General features: G+C 43.4%; 1 protein-coding gene across 4 annotated transcripts in view; it reads left to right on the forward strand.

Moving 5' to 3' along the window:
- Positions 1 to 15,806, forward strand: part of arfgef1 (ADP ribosylation factor guanine nucleotide exchange factor 1) — a 179,765-nt gene that overhangs the window by 72,254 nt on the left and 91,705 nt on the right. For all 4 annotated transcript variants that reach the window (XM_033019361.1, XM_033019362.1, XM_033019364.1 and 1 more), the window contains exons 5-6: positions 7,034 to 7,213; positions 14,035 to 14,308. In XM_033019361.1, coding sequence (XP_032875252.1) covers positions 7,034 to 7,213; positions 14,035 to 14,308 — 454 coding nt within the window. The remainder of the gene's footprint in view (positions 1 to 7,033; positions 7,214 to 14,034; positions 14,309 to 15,806) is intronic.

The raw sequence follows: 15,806 nt of genomic DNA on the forward strand, positions 1-15,806 counted from the left end.
GCTGATCATCCATAATCAGTACCCCGTTCCTGCCTTCTCCTCATACCCCTTGATTCCTCCAGCCCTAAGAGCTCTATCTAACTCTCTTTTGAATGCATCCAGTGAATCGGCCTCCACTTGCTTCTGAGGCAGAGAATTCCACAAATTCACAACTGTGTGAAAAAGTTTTTCCTCATCTCAGTTCTAAATGGCCTATCCCTTATTCTTTAACTGTGGCCCCTGGTTCTCGACTCCCCCAACATCGGGAACATGTTAGCTGAGGGGAAGGTGACAACGAGGCATACAATCAGTAAAAGTTGCATTGGGCCTCACTCTGACAGTGGAGGAGGCCCATGGCAGAAAGGTCAGTATGGGAATGGGAGGGGGAGCTAAAGTGTTCAGCAATCGGGAGATTACGTAGGCCTAGGCGGACTGAGAGGAGGTGTTCAGCGAAAATATCACCGAGCCTGCACTTGGTGTCACCGATATCTAGGAGTCCTATATATCAAAGATGTATTGTACAGAGATGTATCAGTGATAGGCAGAGATGCTGCCTATCCCGCTGAGTTACTCTAGTATTTTATGTCTTATCTTTGTTGTAAACCAGCATCTGCAGTTCCTTCCGACAAATTTAACGCTAGAACATAGAAACGTAGAAAATAGGTGCAGGAGTAGGCCATTCGGCCCTTCGAGCCTGCACTGCCATTCAATATGATCATGGCTGATCATCCAACTCAGTATTCTGTACCTTTAGCCACAAGGGCAACATCTAACTCCCTCTTAAATATAGCCAATGAACTGGCCTCAACTACCTTCTGTGGTAGAGAATTCCAGAGATTCACCACTCTCTGTGTGAAAAATGTTTTTCTCATCTCGGTCCTAAAAGATTTCCCCCGTACCCTTAAACTGTGACCCCTTGTTCTGGACTTCCCCAACATCGGGAACAATCTTCCTGCATCTAGCCTGTCCAACCCCTTAAGAATTTTGTAAGTTTCTATAAGATCCCCCCTCAATCTTCTAATTTCTAGCGAGTACCAGCCGCGTCTATCCAGTCTTTCTTCATATGAAAGTCCTGACATCCCAGGAATCAGTCTGGTGAACCTTCTCTGTACTCCCTCTATGGCAAGAATGTCTTTCCTCAGATTAGGAGACCAAAACTGTACGCAATACTCCAGGTGTGGCCTCACCAAGACCCAGCACAACTGCAGTAGAACCTCCCTGCTCTCATACTCAAATCCTTTTGCTGGGAATGCTAACATACCATTCGCTTTCTTCACTGCCTGCTGCACCTGCATGCCTACTTTCAATGACTGGTGTACCATGAAACCCAGGTCTCGTTGCATCTCCCCTTTTCCTAATCGGCCACCATTCAGATAGTCTACGTTCCTGTTTTTGCCACCAAAGTGGATAACCTCACATTTATCCACATACTGCATCTGCCATGCATTTGCCCACTCACCCAGCCTATCCAAGTCACCTTGCATCCTCCTAGCATCCTCCTCACAGCTAACACTGCTCCCCAGCTTCGTGTCATCCGCAAACTTGGAGATGTTGCATTCAATTACCTCGTCAAAATCTTTAATATATATTGTAAATAGCTGGGGTCCCAGCACTGAGCCTTGCGGTACCTTGCGGTATTATCTCCTCTTTCTCTTTGCCCCCCCCTCGTCTCTTTCCCCCGTTTCTCTTCCCCCCCCCCCCTTCCCCTTTTACCACTCCCTCTCTCCACCCTCCCTCTCCCCTTCTCTCCTACCCTCTCTCTCTCCCCTCTCTCTCTCTCTCTCCCCTCTCTCTCTCCCCTCTCTCTCCCCCCTCTCTCTCTCCCCTCTCTCTCTCTCCCCTCTCTCTCTCTCTCCCTCACCCCCTCTCTCTCTCTCCCCCTCGCTCTCTCCCTCGCTCTCCCTCTCTCCCTCTCTCTCTCTATCTCTTACTCTCTCCCCCTCTCTCTTCCCCCTCCACTCACTCCCCCTCTTCTCTTCCCCTCTCCCCCCTCCTCTCCCCTTCCTCCTCTCTTCCCCCTCTCTCTCTCCTCTCTCCTCATCTCTCTCTCTCTCCCTCTCCCCTCCTCCTCCCCCTCTCTCCTCTCCTCTCCCTCTCCTCTCCTTCTCCCCCTCTCCCCCCCTCTCTCCCTCCTCTCCCTCTCTTCTCTCTCCTCCCCTCCCTCTCCCCCCTCCCCCTCTCTCCCCCTCTCTTCTCTCCCCCTCTCTCTCCTTCACCCCCCTTCCCCCCTCTCTCCTCTGCCCCTGTCTCCCTGTTTCCTTCACCCTCTTTCTCCTCACCCTCTCTCACAGGCAGCGGTGGCAACGCTTCCTGACGCCCCGACGACCCGGGACTCTTGCACTGAAGCCTGCTCCATGGCTGGAGCTGCAGCGAGCGGCTTCGCCCAGCCCCGGCAAACACACGCCAGCTTAGCAAACACTCGCCAGCCCGGCAAACACTGGCCAGCCACGGCTCCCCGCAACTATTCCCGCCGCTGCTTCAGCCCCGGCTCTCCAACACCCGTGGCCCATGCAGTTTATATGAGTTTTAACATTTTCGTTGATCACAGCCCTGGTTATATATTTGCCTTTTAATATACTTTTCCATCAATAATGCTATCCTTTTATTTTCATCATCCGCAATATTCTGAATATTTCAGAATCACTGTCGACTAATGATTTAAAATTAAATATTGATGAGGGGGAATTCAGAAATAAATTTGCATGTGATGTAAAAGTTAGACACGTTGATGGTGTGATGCAAAGCGACAAACTGCACAAAAATATAGATCTTGTTATTTGGGGAAAATGTGGCAAATGAAACTCAGACCAGAGGGGAGTGAGGTAACGCTTTTGGAGAGTTGTAACGATGCAAGAGAATACATGATAATTAGAAATGTGTCAAATGGTGTGGAATAACAAAGAGAAATATTTTTTACAGAATGATCGACACAAAATGCTGGAGTAACTCAGCGGAAAAGGCAGCATCTCTGGAGAGAAAGAATGGGTGACGTTTTGGGTCGCCCATTCCTTCTTCAGAGGGAAATGGTATATTTAGTGTAAAGGAATGATAGCTGACACACTGTAACCTTTACTGGTAGTTTATTATAGCACATGGCACACACGTCCCAGCACTGACTGCATCCAGCCTTCAGGCGTACTGGGACCTAGTGGGAGGAACAAAGGGAGGATACTACAGTTATACTAATATGATGGGGCGTGGTTAGTGGTGATGAGGTAACTACATTATAGGTTGCATGCATAACCCATCTACATCCTTCCCCTTACAATTTAAACAAGTTACAACAATGGCAGGTTTGTTATACAGAACCTGCAAAGCTAAGCATACTCTCCGTAGCGAGCCGGAGGTTTTACAATCCGACCCGAGCGAGTGCGCACCGCACCTTCACCCTCCCCACCCGAAAGAAGAGGAGGAGGGACAGGAACAGAAACAGGACGGGGAGAGAAGGTGGGCGGAGAACCCAGCTTGGAGGGGGAACGGAGAGGCACAGGTGAGCCAGGTGAAACAGAAGGGGTAGAATGAGCAGAAGTGGGAGAAAGAGAAGACCTTGCAGGGGACAACAGAGCCTGAGGAGCAAAACCGGGAGGAGCAGGGGGGGTACCCGAGGCAAAAGGACCGACCGTGGCATGCAGGGAGCAGAGGGTACGTTAGTGGAGGAAGGCTCGACACGCGACGGAGGGGTATACGGAATCGCAGGAGGTGGTTTGGGCTCGTTAACCGCCAACAGGTGCTGGCGGCTGCGTCGGTATACAGTCCCTTCAAAATCCACGAGGTAGGACCGTGGCGCGCTGTCAAACCCGACGACGGTGGCAAGTCAGGAGTAGCCGGTGGGCGTCTGCAAACGGACGACCTGTCCAGGCATCAGTGGCGAAAGAGGGCGGCAGGATTTGTCATGCGAGCGGCGCTGGATTTCGTGCTTCTGGGCAATACGTTGCTGGACATCAGCAGGCTGCAGGACTTTGGGCATCAGGGACTGCTGGGCAATAGGCATCGGAGGGCGGACAACACGGGACATGAGTCGCTGGGCAGGGGATCCCATGGTACTGTCTCTGGAAATGTTCCGAAGGTTCAGGACACCCTGATAGAAATCCCCGTTCGAGAGGCGGGTTTGTTCAAGCAGGTGCTTAGCGCTGCGGACCGCCCGTTCAGCTAGACCATTGCTCTGCGGGTACTCCGGGCTGCTGGTGAAATGATTAAAGTTTCACTTTGCAGCAAACGCACGAAATTCGGCGCTGGTGAACTGGCGTCCGTTGTCTGTCTGCAGCCGGACAGGGGAACCAAACGTGGCAAAGTGACGGCGAAGTTTGCTGATCACCATCTCGGAGGTGTTGGCAGGGAGGAGGTCCACCTCGAACCAATTTGAGTAAGAGTCTCATGCTCTACCGACTGAGCTACCGACTGATATTTCAGCGTTCAATGGAACAATTGTTTGCAGGTCTGCCCTGCGCGATCATTGTGGACGACATACTGGTCTATGGGAGGGATGTGGCCGAACATGACCGCAACCTCCGACGGATTTTGGACCGTGCTCGGCAGATAAATTTGAAGCTTAATCGGTCAAAGTGCAAGTTCCGGGTGCCTGAGGTCACATATGTTGGCCACATTTTCACGGCCCAAGGGTTGAAGCCAGACCCGCAAAAGACCAGCGCCATCTCAGAGCTGCCCGCCCCGACGGACGTTGTCAGTCTGCAGCGTTTCCTGGGTATGGTGAATTACCTGGGGAAGTTTATCCCACTTCTGACACCATGTAAAGGTTGATAGCTGACACACTGTAACCTTTACTGGTAGTTTATTATAGCACATGGCACACACGTCCCAGCACTGACTGCATCCAGCCTTCAGGCGTACTGGGACCTAGTGGGAGGAACAAAGGGAGGATACTACAGTTATACTAATATGATGGGGCGTGGTTAGTGGTGATGAGGTAACTACATTATAGGTTGCATGCATAACCCATCTACATTTAGTTTAGCTTTGAAATACAGCATAGAAACAGGCCCATTGGCCTGCCGAATACAAGATGACCATCAATCATCTGTTCACACTGGTCCAAAGGTTTCAAAGGTCTTTTATTGTCTCGTGTACCAATTAAGGTACAGTGATATGTGAATTACCATACAGCCATACGAAACGAAAAGCAACAAGACACACAGCTACATAAAAGTTAACATAAACATCCACCACAGCGGATTCCTAACATTCCTCACTGTGATGGAAGGCAAAAAAGTCAATCTTCTTCCTCTTTATTCTCCCGTGGTCGGGGCAGTCGAACCATCCGTCGGGGTGATCGAAGCTCCCACAGTCGGCGGTCGAAGCGCCCACGTCGGGGCGGTCGAAGCTTCCGCGTCGGGGTGATTGAATCTCCCACGTTGGGGCGGTTGAAGCTCCTGCAGCTTGGAGTTCCCGAAGTCGGTCTCTGACTAGAGACCGCAAGCTCCGTGATGTTAAGTCCGCAAGCACCCACAGTTGGAGCTCAGATGTCGATCCCTGGCAAAGGGATCATGGGCTCCGCGATGTTAAAGTCCTGTAGGCTCCCCGCGGTGGAGCTCTCAAAACACAGTCTCCAGCAAGGGCTGCCATCTCCTCTATGTTAGGCCGCAGTGCGGATGGAGATATGATATGGAAAAAAATCGAATCTCCGTCGAGGTAAGAAATAAGAAAACGTTTCCCCCACCCCCCACATAAAACAAGCTAAAGAACACTAAAAACACACATTTAACATATACTATTAAAATACAATGAAGGAAGGGACAGAGACTGTTGGAGAAGCAGCCATTGCTGGCGCCACCCAGTGGCTGTATGTTATCCCACGATGCATCCACTCCAAACACATTCCGGGCAATATATAGAGACTGATTAACCTCTAATTCGTACGTCTGGGATGTGAGAGGAATCTGGAGCAGCCGGAGGAAACCCACACGGTCAAAGGGAGAGCATGCTAATTCCACACAGTCAGCACCTGGGGTGAAGATCAAAGCCGGGTCACTGGTGCTGTGAGGCTGCACCTCTACCAGCTGCATCACTGTGCCGCACTGTGTACGTCCCCCAGATCGTAAATTTATTCTCAAATTTCAGATTTCATGCAATATTGATCTTGTTAGGTGACAGAAGTTGGCGAGTAGGGATATTTGGTGCACACTTGGAAGAATTTATTTAGTGGTATCCCACAAGGTCTGTGCTGGGGCCTCAAAAAATTATGACTTTGTTTGGAAAGGAGAGCTAGATGGAGAGTTTAGTAACATAATGGCAAAACAGAAACCGCCCCCTCCATGTAAGCAAATTAAAGGAGCTAGTCGTTGACTTCAGCAAGCAGAAAGTGTATTAAGTCCTGTCAGAATGATGCAGCTGTCAAACACCAGTGACCAAAGTTGCCAAACAAACATTTCGCATGGAATTTTAAAAATTGTCAAAGAAAATAATAAATTGACAATTAATTATATTTTTTTACGTGTTTTTTGAGGCGTACAGCTTTGCATTCTGGAATATCGCAGTATTGATCGTTTTAATAGCAACACAACCACCCCTCTTGCCTGTTATGCAGGGATCACCTTTATCAATATCTGTTGTCAATGGATTTATGTTATCCTCCAGAAAAATAAAGCAATTTTACATGGGTTGGTCTGACAAAGCAATTTGAGATGGATGATCCATCAATTTTATTTTAGTGATAATAACTGCTGTGCTGTTAAGAAATCTGCCTTGGAATGCTGCACGCTTTTAAAGTGGTCCCTATTTTGTGGATTAAAAGCCACAACTGAAAATTCTTTACACTTAATGACTATGGTAGAAACCTATTGACCTCTTGACAGTGTTGTGGATGGGGTAGAGTGAGGAAGTAAATAACAACCACACACACACACACACACACACACACACACACACACACACACACACACACACACACACACACACACACACTGATGAGCTGAGCCATTTTCAATTATTCTTGAATCTAAATAATCTATCTTTATCTTGACTTTAATGCAGTTATTAATTTAATTAGTGAAATAAGTATTCTCTTTATGATTTACAATCTCCCCATCTCTCCTCTTAGGCCTTGCTAACTGCGGTGACATCTCAGCACATAGAAATACATGAAGGAACCGTGTTGCAGGCTGTGAGAACATGCTATAATATATACTTGGCCAGTAAAAATTTAATAAACCAAACAACAGCCAAGGCAACACTGACACAGATGTTGAATGTTATATTTGCACGCATGGAAAACCAAGCAGTAAGTATTGAATTCTTGAAAGTGGAATGATACTCAAATGACTTTCTCATTTGCTTTATAACAAAATAACAAAATTATTATTACTAGTTGAATGTGTGCATGAAATCTTTTATTTGGAACGTAACTTTCGCTTTTATTTTTACATGCATTTATTTATTTCTGTAATTGTGGCATATGATGAGAGTACAATTGGTAATGATAGCAATAGATGAGTCTGTGCACCATTTTGTATAATTAATTGATCAATAAATTTTAAATAGACACACATTTGTATATTTTTCACATCTTTTCTAATGTGCATATTCGACCCATTCATTCCTTCTCTCCAGAGTTGCTGCCTGTCCTGCTCAGTTGCTCCAACATTTTGTGTCTATTTCCTTTCATTATGATTGTGACTGATCCTGTGCCTCATATCCACTTTCTAGCATTATTCTAACCATCTCATTCTTGCGATAGTTGGGGGAGACAGTCCTTTCAGGGAGAGAACTGGATCAATCATTTAGATATGAGAAAATAAAAAATATTTCTAAATGGTTGATCCCTTATGCTAGCACTGCAACCCCTAGTTGAGAACAGAACTAGTTTACAACAAGACGGAGAAAATAGCTCTTGGTATCATCCTGTCAATTCCTCTCAGAAGCTTACATTTTACAATTAGATCACTGACTGTCCCTTTAAACTTCAGTCAATTTAGACCAATCACTCCTTGTCTAACAACCATAGTTCCACTCCCACCCTCCCTCCCCCCCCCCCCCCATCCAACACCACCATCCTAGGGATCTATCTAGTAAATATGATCTTAAATGAAACATATAGTTTGGATAGAAACTAAAACTGCACGTGCTGCTCCAGATATGATCACACCAAAGCCCTGTATAACCTCAGCGAAATGTCCTAACTTTTCTACATCAATCCCCTTGCAATAGACACCAGCACAATTATTTGACTTGTTAATTGCTTGCTGTAGGTGCGTATATTTTCATCTTATATTTTATCATTATTTCTATTTTGTATCTGCATAACTTGAGTTGAACAGGTACTTTGGATCCGTCTTCACTAAGGAGGACAGAAACAATCTTCCTGATATAGTAGTGGCCAGAGGATCTGGGGTGATGGAGGAACTGAAGGAAATCCACATTAGGCAGGAAATGGTGTTGGGTAGACTGATGGGACTGAAGTCTGATAAATCCCCAGGGCCTGATGGTCTGCATCCCAGGGTACTTAAGGAAGCGGCTCTAGAAATCGTGGATGCAATGGTGATAATTTTCCAATGTTCTATAGTCTTAGGATCAGTTCGTGTGGATTGGAGGGTAGCTAATGTTATCCCACTTTTTAAGAAAGGCGGAAGAGAGAAAACAGGGAATTATAGACCAGTTAGCCTGACCTCGGTGGTGGGGAAGATGCTGGAGTCAATTATAAAAGATGAAATAACCACACATTTGGATAGCAGTAACAGGATCGGTCCGAGTTAGCATGGATTTACGAAGGGGAAATCATGCTTGACTAATCTTCTGGAATCTTTTGAGGATGTAACAAGGAAAATGGACAAGGGAGAGCCAGTGGATGTAGCGTACCTGGACTTTCAGAAAGCATTTGATAAGGTCCCACATAGGAGATTAGTGGGCAAAATTAGGGCACATGGTATTTGGGGGTAGAGTACTGACATGGATAGAAAATTGGTTGGCAGACAGGAAACAAAGAATAGGGATTAACGGGTCCCTTTCAGAATGGCAGGCAGTGACTAGTTCCGTACCGCAAGGCCCGGTACTGGGACCGCAGCTATTTACAATATACATCAATGATTTAGATGAAGGGATTCAAAGTAACATTAGCAAATTTGCAGATGACACAAAGCTGGGTGGCAGTGTGAACTGTGAGGAGGATGCTATTAGAATGCAGGGTGACTTGGACAGGTTGGATAGGAGCAAAGAGGTCCTTCTGCAGTTGTACAGGGCCCTAGTGAGACCACACCTGGAGTTTGCAGTTTTGGTCCCCTAATTTGAGGAAAGACATTCTTGCTATTGAGGGAGTGCAGCGTAGGTTTGTTTACAAGGTTAATTCCCGGGATGGCGGGACTGTCATATGCTGAGAGAATGGAGCGGCTGGGCTTGTACACTCTGGAGTTTAGAAGAATGAGAGGGGATCTTATTGAAACATATTAGATTGTTAAGGGTTTGGACACGTTAGAGGCAAGAAACATGTTCCCGATGTTGGGGGAGTCCAGAACCAGGGGCCACAGTTTAAGAACAAGGGGTAAGCCATTTAGAAAGGAGACGAGGAAACACTTTTTCTCACAGAGAGTTGTGAGTCTGTGGACTTCTTTGCCTCAGAGGGCGGTGGAGGCCGGTTCTCTGGATACTTTCAAGAGAGAGCTAGATGGGCCTCTTAAAGATAGCGGAGTCGGGCAATATGGGGAGAAGGCAGGAACGGGGATGATCAGCCATGATCACATTGAATGGCGGTGCTGGCTCGAAGGGCCGAATGGCCTACTCCTGCACCTATTGTCTATTGATAGTTTTTGTTTTAATTCCTTGTCCTCTTTTAAGCACCAATATTACATTTTCTACCTTGCTGAAATTGTTCCATCAATTTTTGTCATCAGTTTTGGAACCTGATGTTACAAGCTATCTTGTCCACATAATGTATATGATTTTAGTTCCCTAATTTCTCCGGTACTATATTTATTAAATACTTTCAATTACTCTGTCATTAGACCCTTGGTATTTCTTCATTGCTTCAGAGCTAAAATGACCTGTTCCTTGTCTGGTTCCAAGGTTTATTGTTGCAGAAAAGTATTCAGAAATAATTGTGTGAATCATTCTTTGATTTCCATAGACCAACAACTGCTGAGCAGCATTTAAATTTTCTAGCAGGAGAGATGAACAGCCAGAAGGCATAGTTTGCAAATTGAGAAACATACAAAATATTAAAAGGGGAAATAAGGAAGATCAGCACAGACACTGAAAACTCTTTACTATAGAAAACCCTGAAGAGTACAGATAATGCAGAATTAAAATTTAACAGGCAATTAGGAAATTGAAGAGGAAAAATTATTTGCTCATTGAAGGAAAGCCATAGATACTTTCTGGGTATGTAAGAGGCAGCCAGGAATTGGATGAAAATATCATTAACAAAAAAGAAAATGCGGGTATGGTTTGTATATTTATAGATATGCAGCTATATTCATAACAGAGGGAAATGATGCAATGTTTTATTATCAATGAGGGCAACTGTTAAATATTGGATGAGTTCAATAGGAAGAAAATATTGAGAAATTTAGCATCTTTGGAAGGTAAATGAATCGCCAGCCCATATAAACTGTATCAAAGGTTATCTACAAAATCATAAGTGGAAATAGTGGAGGTTCTGGCAATTTTTTAATCCTCTGATGCCAAGGACGAGAAACTTTAAACATGAAGCTAGTTTGTTTCCAAAAAAATGGGAGATAGAGTTAAACATTGGAAAAATTGAATTCCAATCTAACTTGGTGATGGACTCCCTTTTGATTATTTTGTCATTTATCTATATTAAAGCTTTATTTACAGTAGCCTCTTAACCTAATTTGGGATGTGGAAGGAAACTGGTTCAGAAGCTTATGAACAACAGTCATTAATCAATTTGTGCCTTTCTAATTGATGACTAAAATTGCCCCTTTGACAATTTTAAACAAGTGCCCATCACCAAGTTAGACTGGCAATCAATGTTTCCAATGTTTAACTCTATCTGCACTTGTGTAATCGTAATCCCCCTTTTACCAGCGGCACCAGTTAAGCCACAAGATGTATGTGCTGTATATATATTTTAACCATGTTAAATTACTTGAAACTGTACAGAGAAAATCTGAGGATATTGCCACGGCTGAAGAATTTTAATTAAAGGGGAGTTTTGATAGAATGGATTGTTTCCTTTGAAAACAAGACTGAACAAATGTAACTGTACAAAGAAAATAATAATAGATTGGATAAGAATGATCCATTTCCTTAAGATGCATTTGATTTAAAGTAACTCATAAAATGATTGGAAGGAAGTTGAGAAGTTATGAAGGTGTGGAACATATTGACCTGAAATAGTGATGGATGTAGCAACACTTACCATGTTTAAAAATGACATAGGTTGCCACTTGAGGTACTGGGTTTGTGAAGTGCAAATAGTTTTGGATGGTTCTTTTTTTCAGCATGGATAGTGACATAAATAGTCTGTGTTGTAAATTTCAATATCTCTGTAATCCTTCAGTTCTGGCACTTTTCATATACCTTCTTCACTATTCATGAATGTAATTTTCACTGCCTGTGCCCTAAGATCAAATTGCCATACCTTTATCCTTTTCCTCTTTAACTCTCGTTGGTAACCAAGACACAAGATACACAGTTTAATAAGCACTATAAAATGTACTTTGCCAAGAGGTTGGTAATTTCTCCAGACATCTACTTTGGTACTTCAGTAGCAATTATGAAGCAAACATTTTCGGCAGCAACTTTTTTCATTTTTTTGCAGTGGCAGTTCCATATCTAACATTGTCATTTCGCACCCCCCCCCCCCCCCTCTTTTGCATTATGATGTGGGCCCAATGTAGTATTATGATTGCAGATGTCCTTATTTGAACCCAAAGTGGGGAAAGTTGCTGGAATTTTGAAAAATAAGGAGTGCTGGGAATATAACTGGAGGTAGACAATGGACAATAGGTGCAGGAGTAGGCCATTTGGTCCTTCGAACCAGCACCGCCATTCAATGTGATCATGGCTGATCATCCCCAATCAGTACCCCGTTCCTGCCTTCTCCCCATATCCCCTGACTCTGCTATTTTTAAGAGCTCTATCTAGCTCTCTCTTGAAAGCATCCAGAGAACCTGCCTCCACCGCCCTCTGAGGCAGAAAATTCTACAGACTCACCACTCTCTGTGAGAAAAAGTGTTTCCTCGTCTCCGTTCTAAATGGCTTTCTCCTTATTCTTAAACTGTGGCCCCTGGTTCTGGACTCCCCCAACATCGGGAACATGTTTCCTGCCTCTAGCGTGTCCAAGCCCTTAACAATCTTATATGTTTCAATGAGATCCCCTCTACTTCTAAACTCCAGAGTGTACAAGGCCAGCTGCTCCATTCTCTCAGCATATGACAGTCCCGCCAAATTAATCTTGTAAACCTATGCTGCACTCCCTCAATGCCAAGAATGTCTTTCCTCAAATTAGGGGACCAAAACTGCACACAATACTCCAGGTGTGGTCAAACTAGGGCTCTGTACAACTAGACATTAACAATCATGAAAGAAAATATTTTTCAAGTTGTTCTTTAAAGAAATAGATGAAAATGTTTGCTCAATCGAACTGTAAATTCTGAAGCAGAATTTTGTCTGTGGTGACTTTTGCATGGGGTTTTGTAATTGAGACTGATGACTTGGAGATCTTGTCTGTAAAATCTTATTATAGTAATCCATGTTAACCTTTCCAACAAAAAACATATTTTAATTTACAGGAGTGAACCAGGAAGTGAGCAAGAATATGTATAATCTGTAGCTCAGTTTAGGAATGGATAGGAAAATTACACAAATCTGCTTTCAAAGCTGGGTGGGAAGACAGATGCAACTAGAAGCAAATTAGCAGAAATTGTACTGGGAAAACTGAATGCATTTTCTGCAACATTTCTGATGTTTGTCTCAAGGTTATAAAATCTCCTACCATAACCTCCTGAATCATTGCCCTTCGCTACCTTTATCTTTGCTCAAGATAGACACGAAAAGCTGGAGTAACTCAACGGGACAGGCAGCATCCCTGGACAGAAGAAATGGGTGACGTTTCGGGTCGAGACCCTTCTTTGCTCATCTTGAAGTTCTTACCAGTCTCTTCATTTTCTAATTAGATGAACTGATATTTTACTCATTCTTCTATCAACCTAATGTCTTTTGAAACTACATTCCTCATCGGACTGTTCCTTTACTGACTCTCTAATCCCTCAACGTTTTATAATTCTCAACGCCTTGTTTGAATTCACTCATTGCCTCAAACATGACTATCCCTAACTTTCTTCATCTACACAGTCTTTCAAATTCTCGACTACCACTTATTGTACGCAATTGTGACTTTAACAAACTAAAATTTACATTTCAAAACAATACTTGGGCACTGGAGAGATTGACAGTGGTGAAGTTAATGTGACATTGGGTGTTGTCTGTATGTTTGAGGTTTCTTTGTTCACATTGCCACAGTGGGGCTACAAGTGGCAAATTATAATTTTGGTCGTCTCAGGGGGTAGCAGGACTAAGAATCGATTCCTGTGGAATGACAGAGGTCGTGCTGAGAAGCAGGAAAAGTAGTCAATGCTTGATATGCGATGATTACATTTAATTACTGATTGGCATGTGATCCTGCTTGGTACATTGTGTGGGACCATTCAGATTCTGTGATAGGTATGGTCAATTCTTTCTGCTCAAATACACTTTCCCAGCAGATGTCTTCAAGCTTTCCACATCTCTGTCATCGAGCATTCTTCTATGGTTTCCAATCTGTCTCATCCAGTGCTTTTCCCAAAAGCATCCACGATTTACTTCCTGTTTCTTTGCTCCTATTCTAACTAAACTAACTATCCAACTCCTGTGATTGCACATTCTTAGGTACGGTTCTTCTATTTCAATTCCTAATCACTGTATGATAGATCATGCTTAACAGCTTTATCCTTAAACTACATTATCACCTCAAATCTTCCTTCCCTTCAGCTCCAACTGTCCTAAACTTCGTGTTTTGCCTGGAAAATTTGCCATTTGTGACTGATTTCCTTTGAGATGGAAGTCTAGGTTCCACTTTCATCTTAAACCATGTCTTTGTGCATTCAGCTGCAGGAAGTAAAACAAATGGAAAAGGAGAGACTTCGACAACAGCATCATCTCCAGCAGCCCCCTGTGAACCAGTATGAACCTGAATCCCCACAACTGAGTCGACTTGAGGAGCAGCCTGTTCTTGAGCTGGCTCAAGAACCCAAAATGGAATCAGACCACATCAATGAAGTTGACAAAATTATTCAGAAGGATACAGAGCCAGAAAATGGAACTGACATTTGTAATGCAGAAAATGAACAAACAGAAGTTGACCAAGCGACTGCAGCTAAAAGTAAATAAATTTGCTCATAAACCCGTGTATAGTTGTTGTGGCATAAAAGTGTACTGGCTTAAAATAAGGAAATTACTGATTTTGTTACCATTTTAGTTATATTCTGAGATTGATAAACAATATTGTTTTTTAATTGGTTTCCTTGTATATTAGACTGTATTTTAATATTCACCTTTCTGGAATTGAAATCAGTGCAGCACATAATCTTGCCAACCTTCTGGTTTACTTTATCTTCTTATATCAGCAACAGATTGCTGGTATCCCAAGCCAATGGACATGGTTAAATACGTATTTCTATCTATTTTTTGCCATTCTAAATAATAGTATGTGGTGCTTCTGGATTGCATAATGTTGGATAAAATGCTTCCTCATGGCTCTGATTAGTGTAATGCAAAATTAGTTTCAAGGCTAAACGATTATGGATAAGTATTTTAACAATTCACCGGTTGAACTGTGTTATACTTTTGATTTATACAGCTGGAAGAATTCATTCTTGCCTTAGGACCTTCTCCAGCACTTTGGAGAAGCACAGTGCTGCAACTAGTCGAACTGTTGCCTCTCTACACCAGTCACCTGGGTTTAATCCTGATCCAACATTTCCTTAGCACCGTGTGGGTTTACTCCCGCATCCCAAGGTCATGTGGGGAGTGGTTGAGAATGTGGGGAGAATAAAAAATGGGATTATGTATGATTAGTGTAAAAGGATGGTTGATGTCAGCATGGAGCCGGTGACCCAAAGGTCCTGTATTTCTCTGTGACTTAGTCCAGTAATAATTTGATATTTCTAACATAACCTGTCACTGATTGATTGGCGTGATCTGGTTAATGACTTAAACTTAGGTAATTGCTTGTTCCGTCTTTATAGATGTGAACACTAACATTATTCATTACGATGAAAAACTCCAGCTAGATAAAAGTTTGATAAAATCGGCCTTCTTTCCAAAAACCAAAACCCCAAAATGTTAATCAAAGACATTCCCAGTGCTTCATCTTCATTTTCTATTCTCAGTGCCTGCAAAATGGTAATCTTTCTATTTGTAGGTTGAGTCTTTTTCATCAAGAAACACAATCTTTGGCAAAATTATCCAAAGTGCTGAGTTATTTTAACAACTTTAGGTTTGCTTCTCATATCTTCCCAGGCCATGAGATTAAGATAGTGATTGGACTTGAAGGACATAATTCAGTCATTGTTCTTGTAAAAAGGGACCATTAAAAAAATAATAGCCATTATTTAGTTGTACCCCTAAAATGCAGCAATGTATGAGATATCAATTAGTTGCAGCAAAGGCTTTGAACTGTGTAAGTGCTTTTGTTAACCACATCTTCATATGTTTGTTTCCTTTCTACCCATCACAGAGAAATTTGCAGAGAAAGTCCGAGTCATGCAGATCAGATTCAGGCCCTTCAGCCCAACTCATCCATGCCGACCAGGATGCCCCATCTTAGCTAGTCCCATTTGCCTGCCTTTGGGTCATTCTCTTTAAACTTTTCCTATCCA

This window comes from Amblyraja radiata, chromosome 4 (genome assembly GCF_010909765.2).
Source record: "Amblyraja radiata isolate CabotCenter1 chromosome 4, sAmbRad1.1.pri, whole genome shotgun sequence".
In the NCBI taxonomy this organism is placed as follows: domain Eukaryota; kingdom Metazoa; phylum Chordata; class Chondrichthyes; order Rajiformes; family Rajidae; genus Amblyraja; species Amblyraja radiata.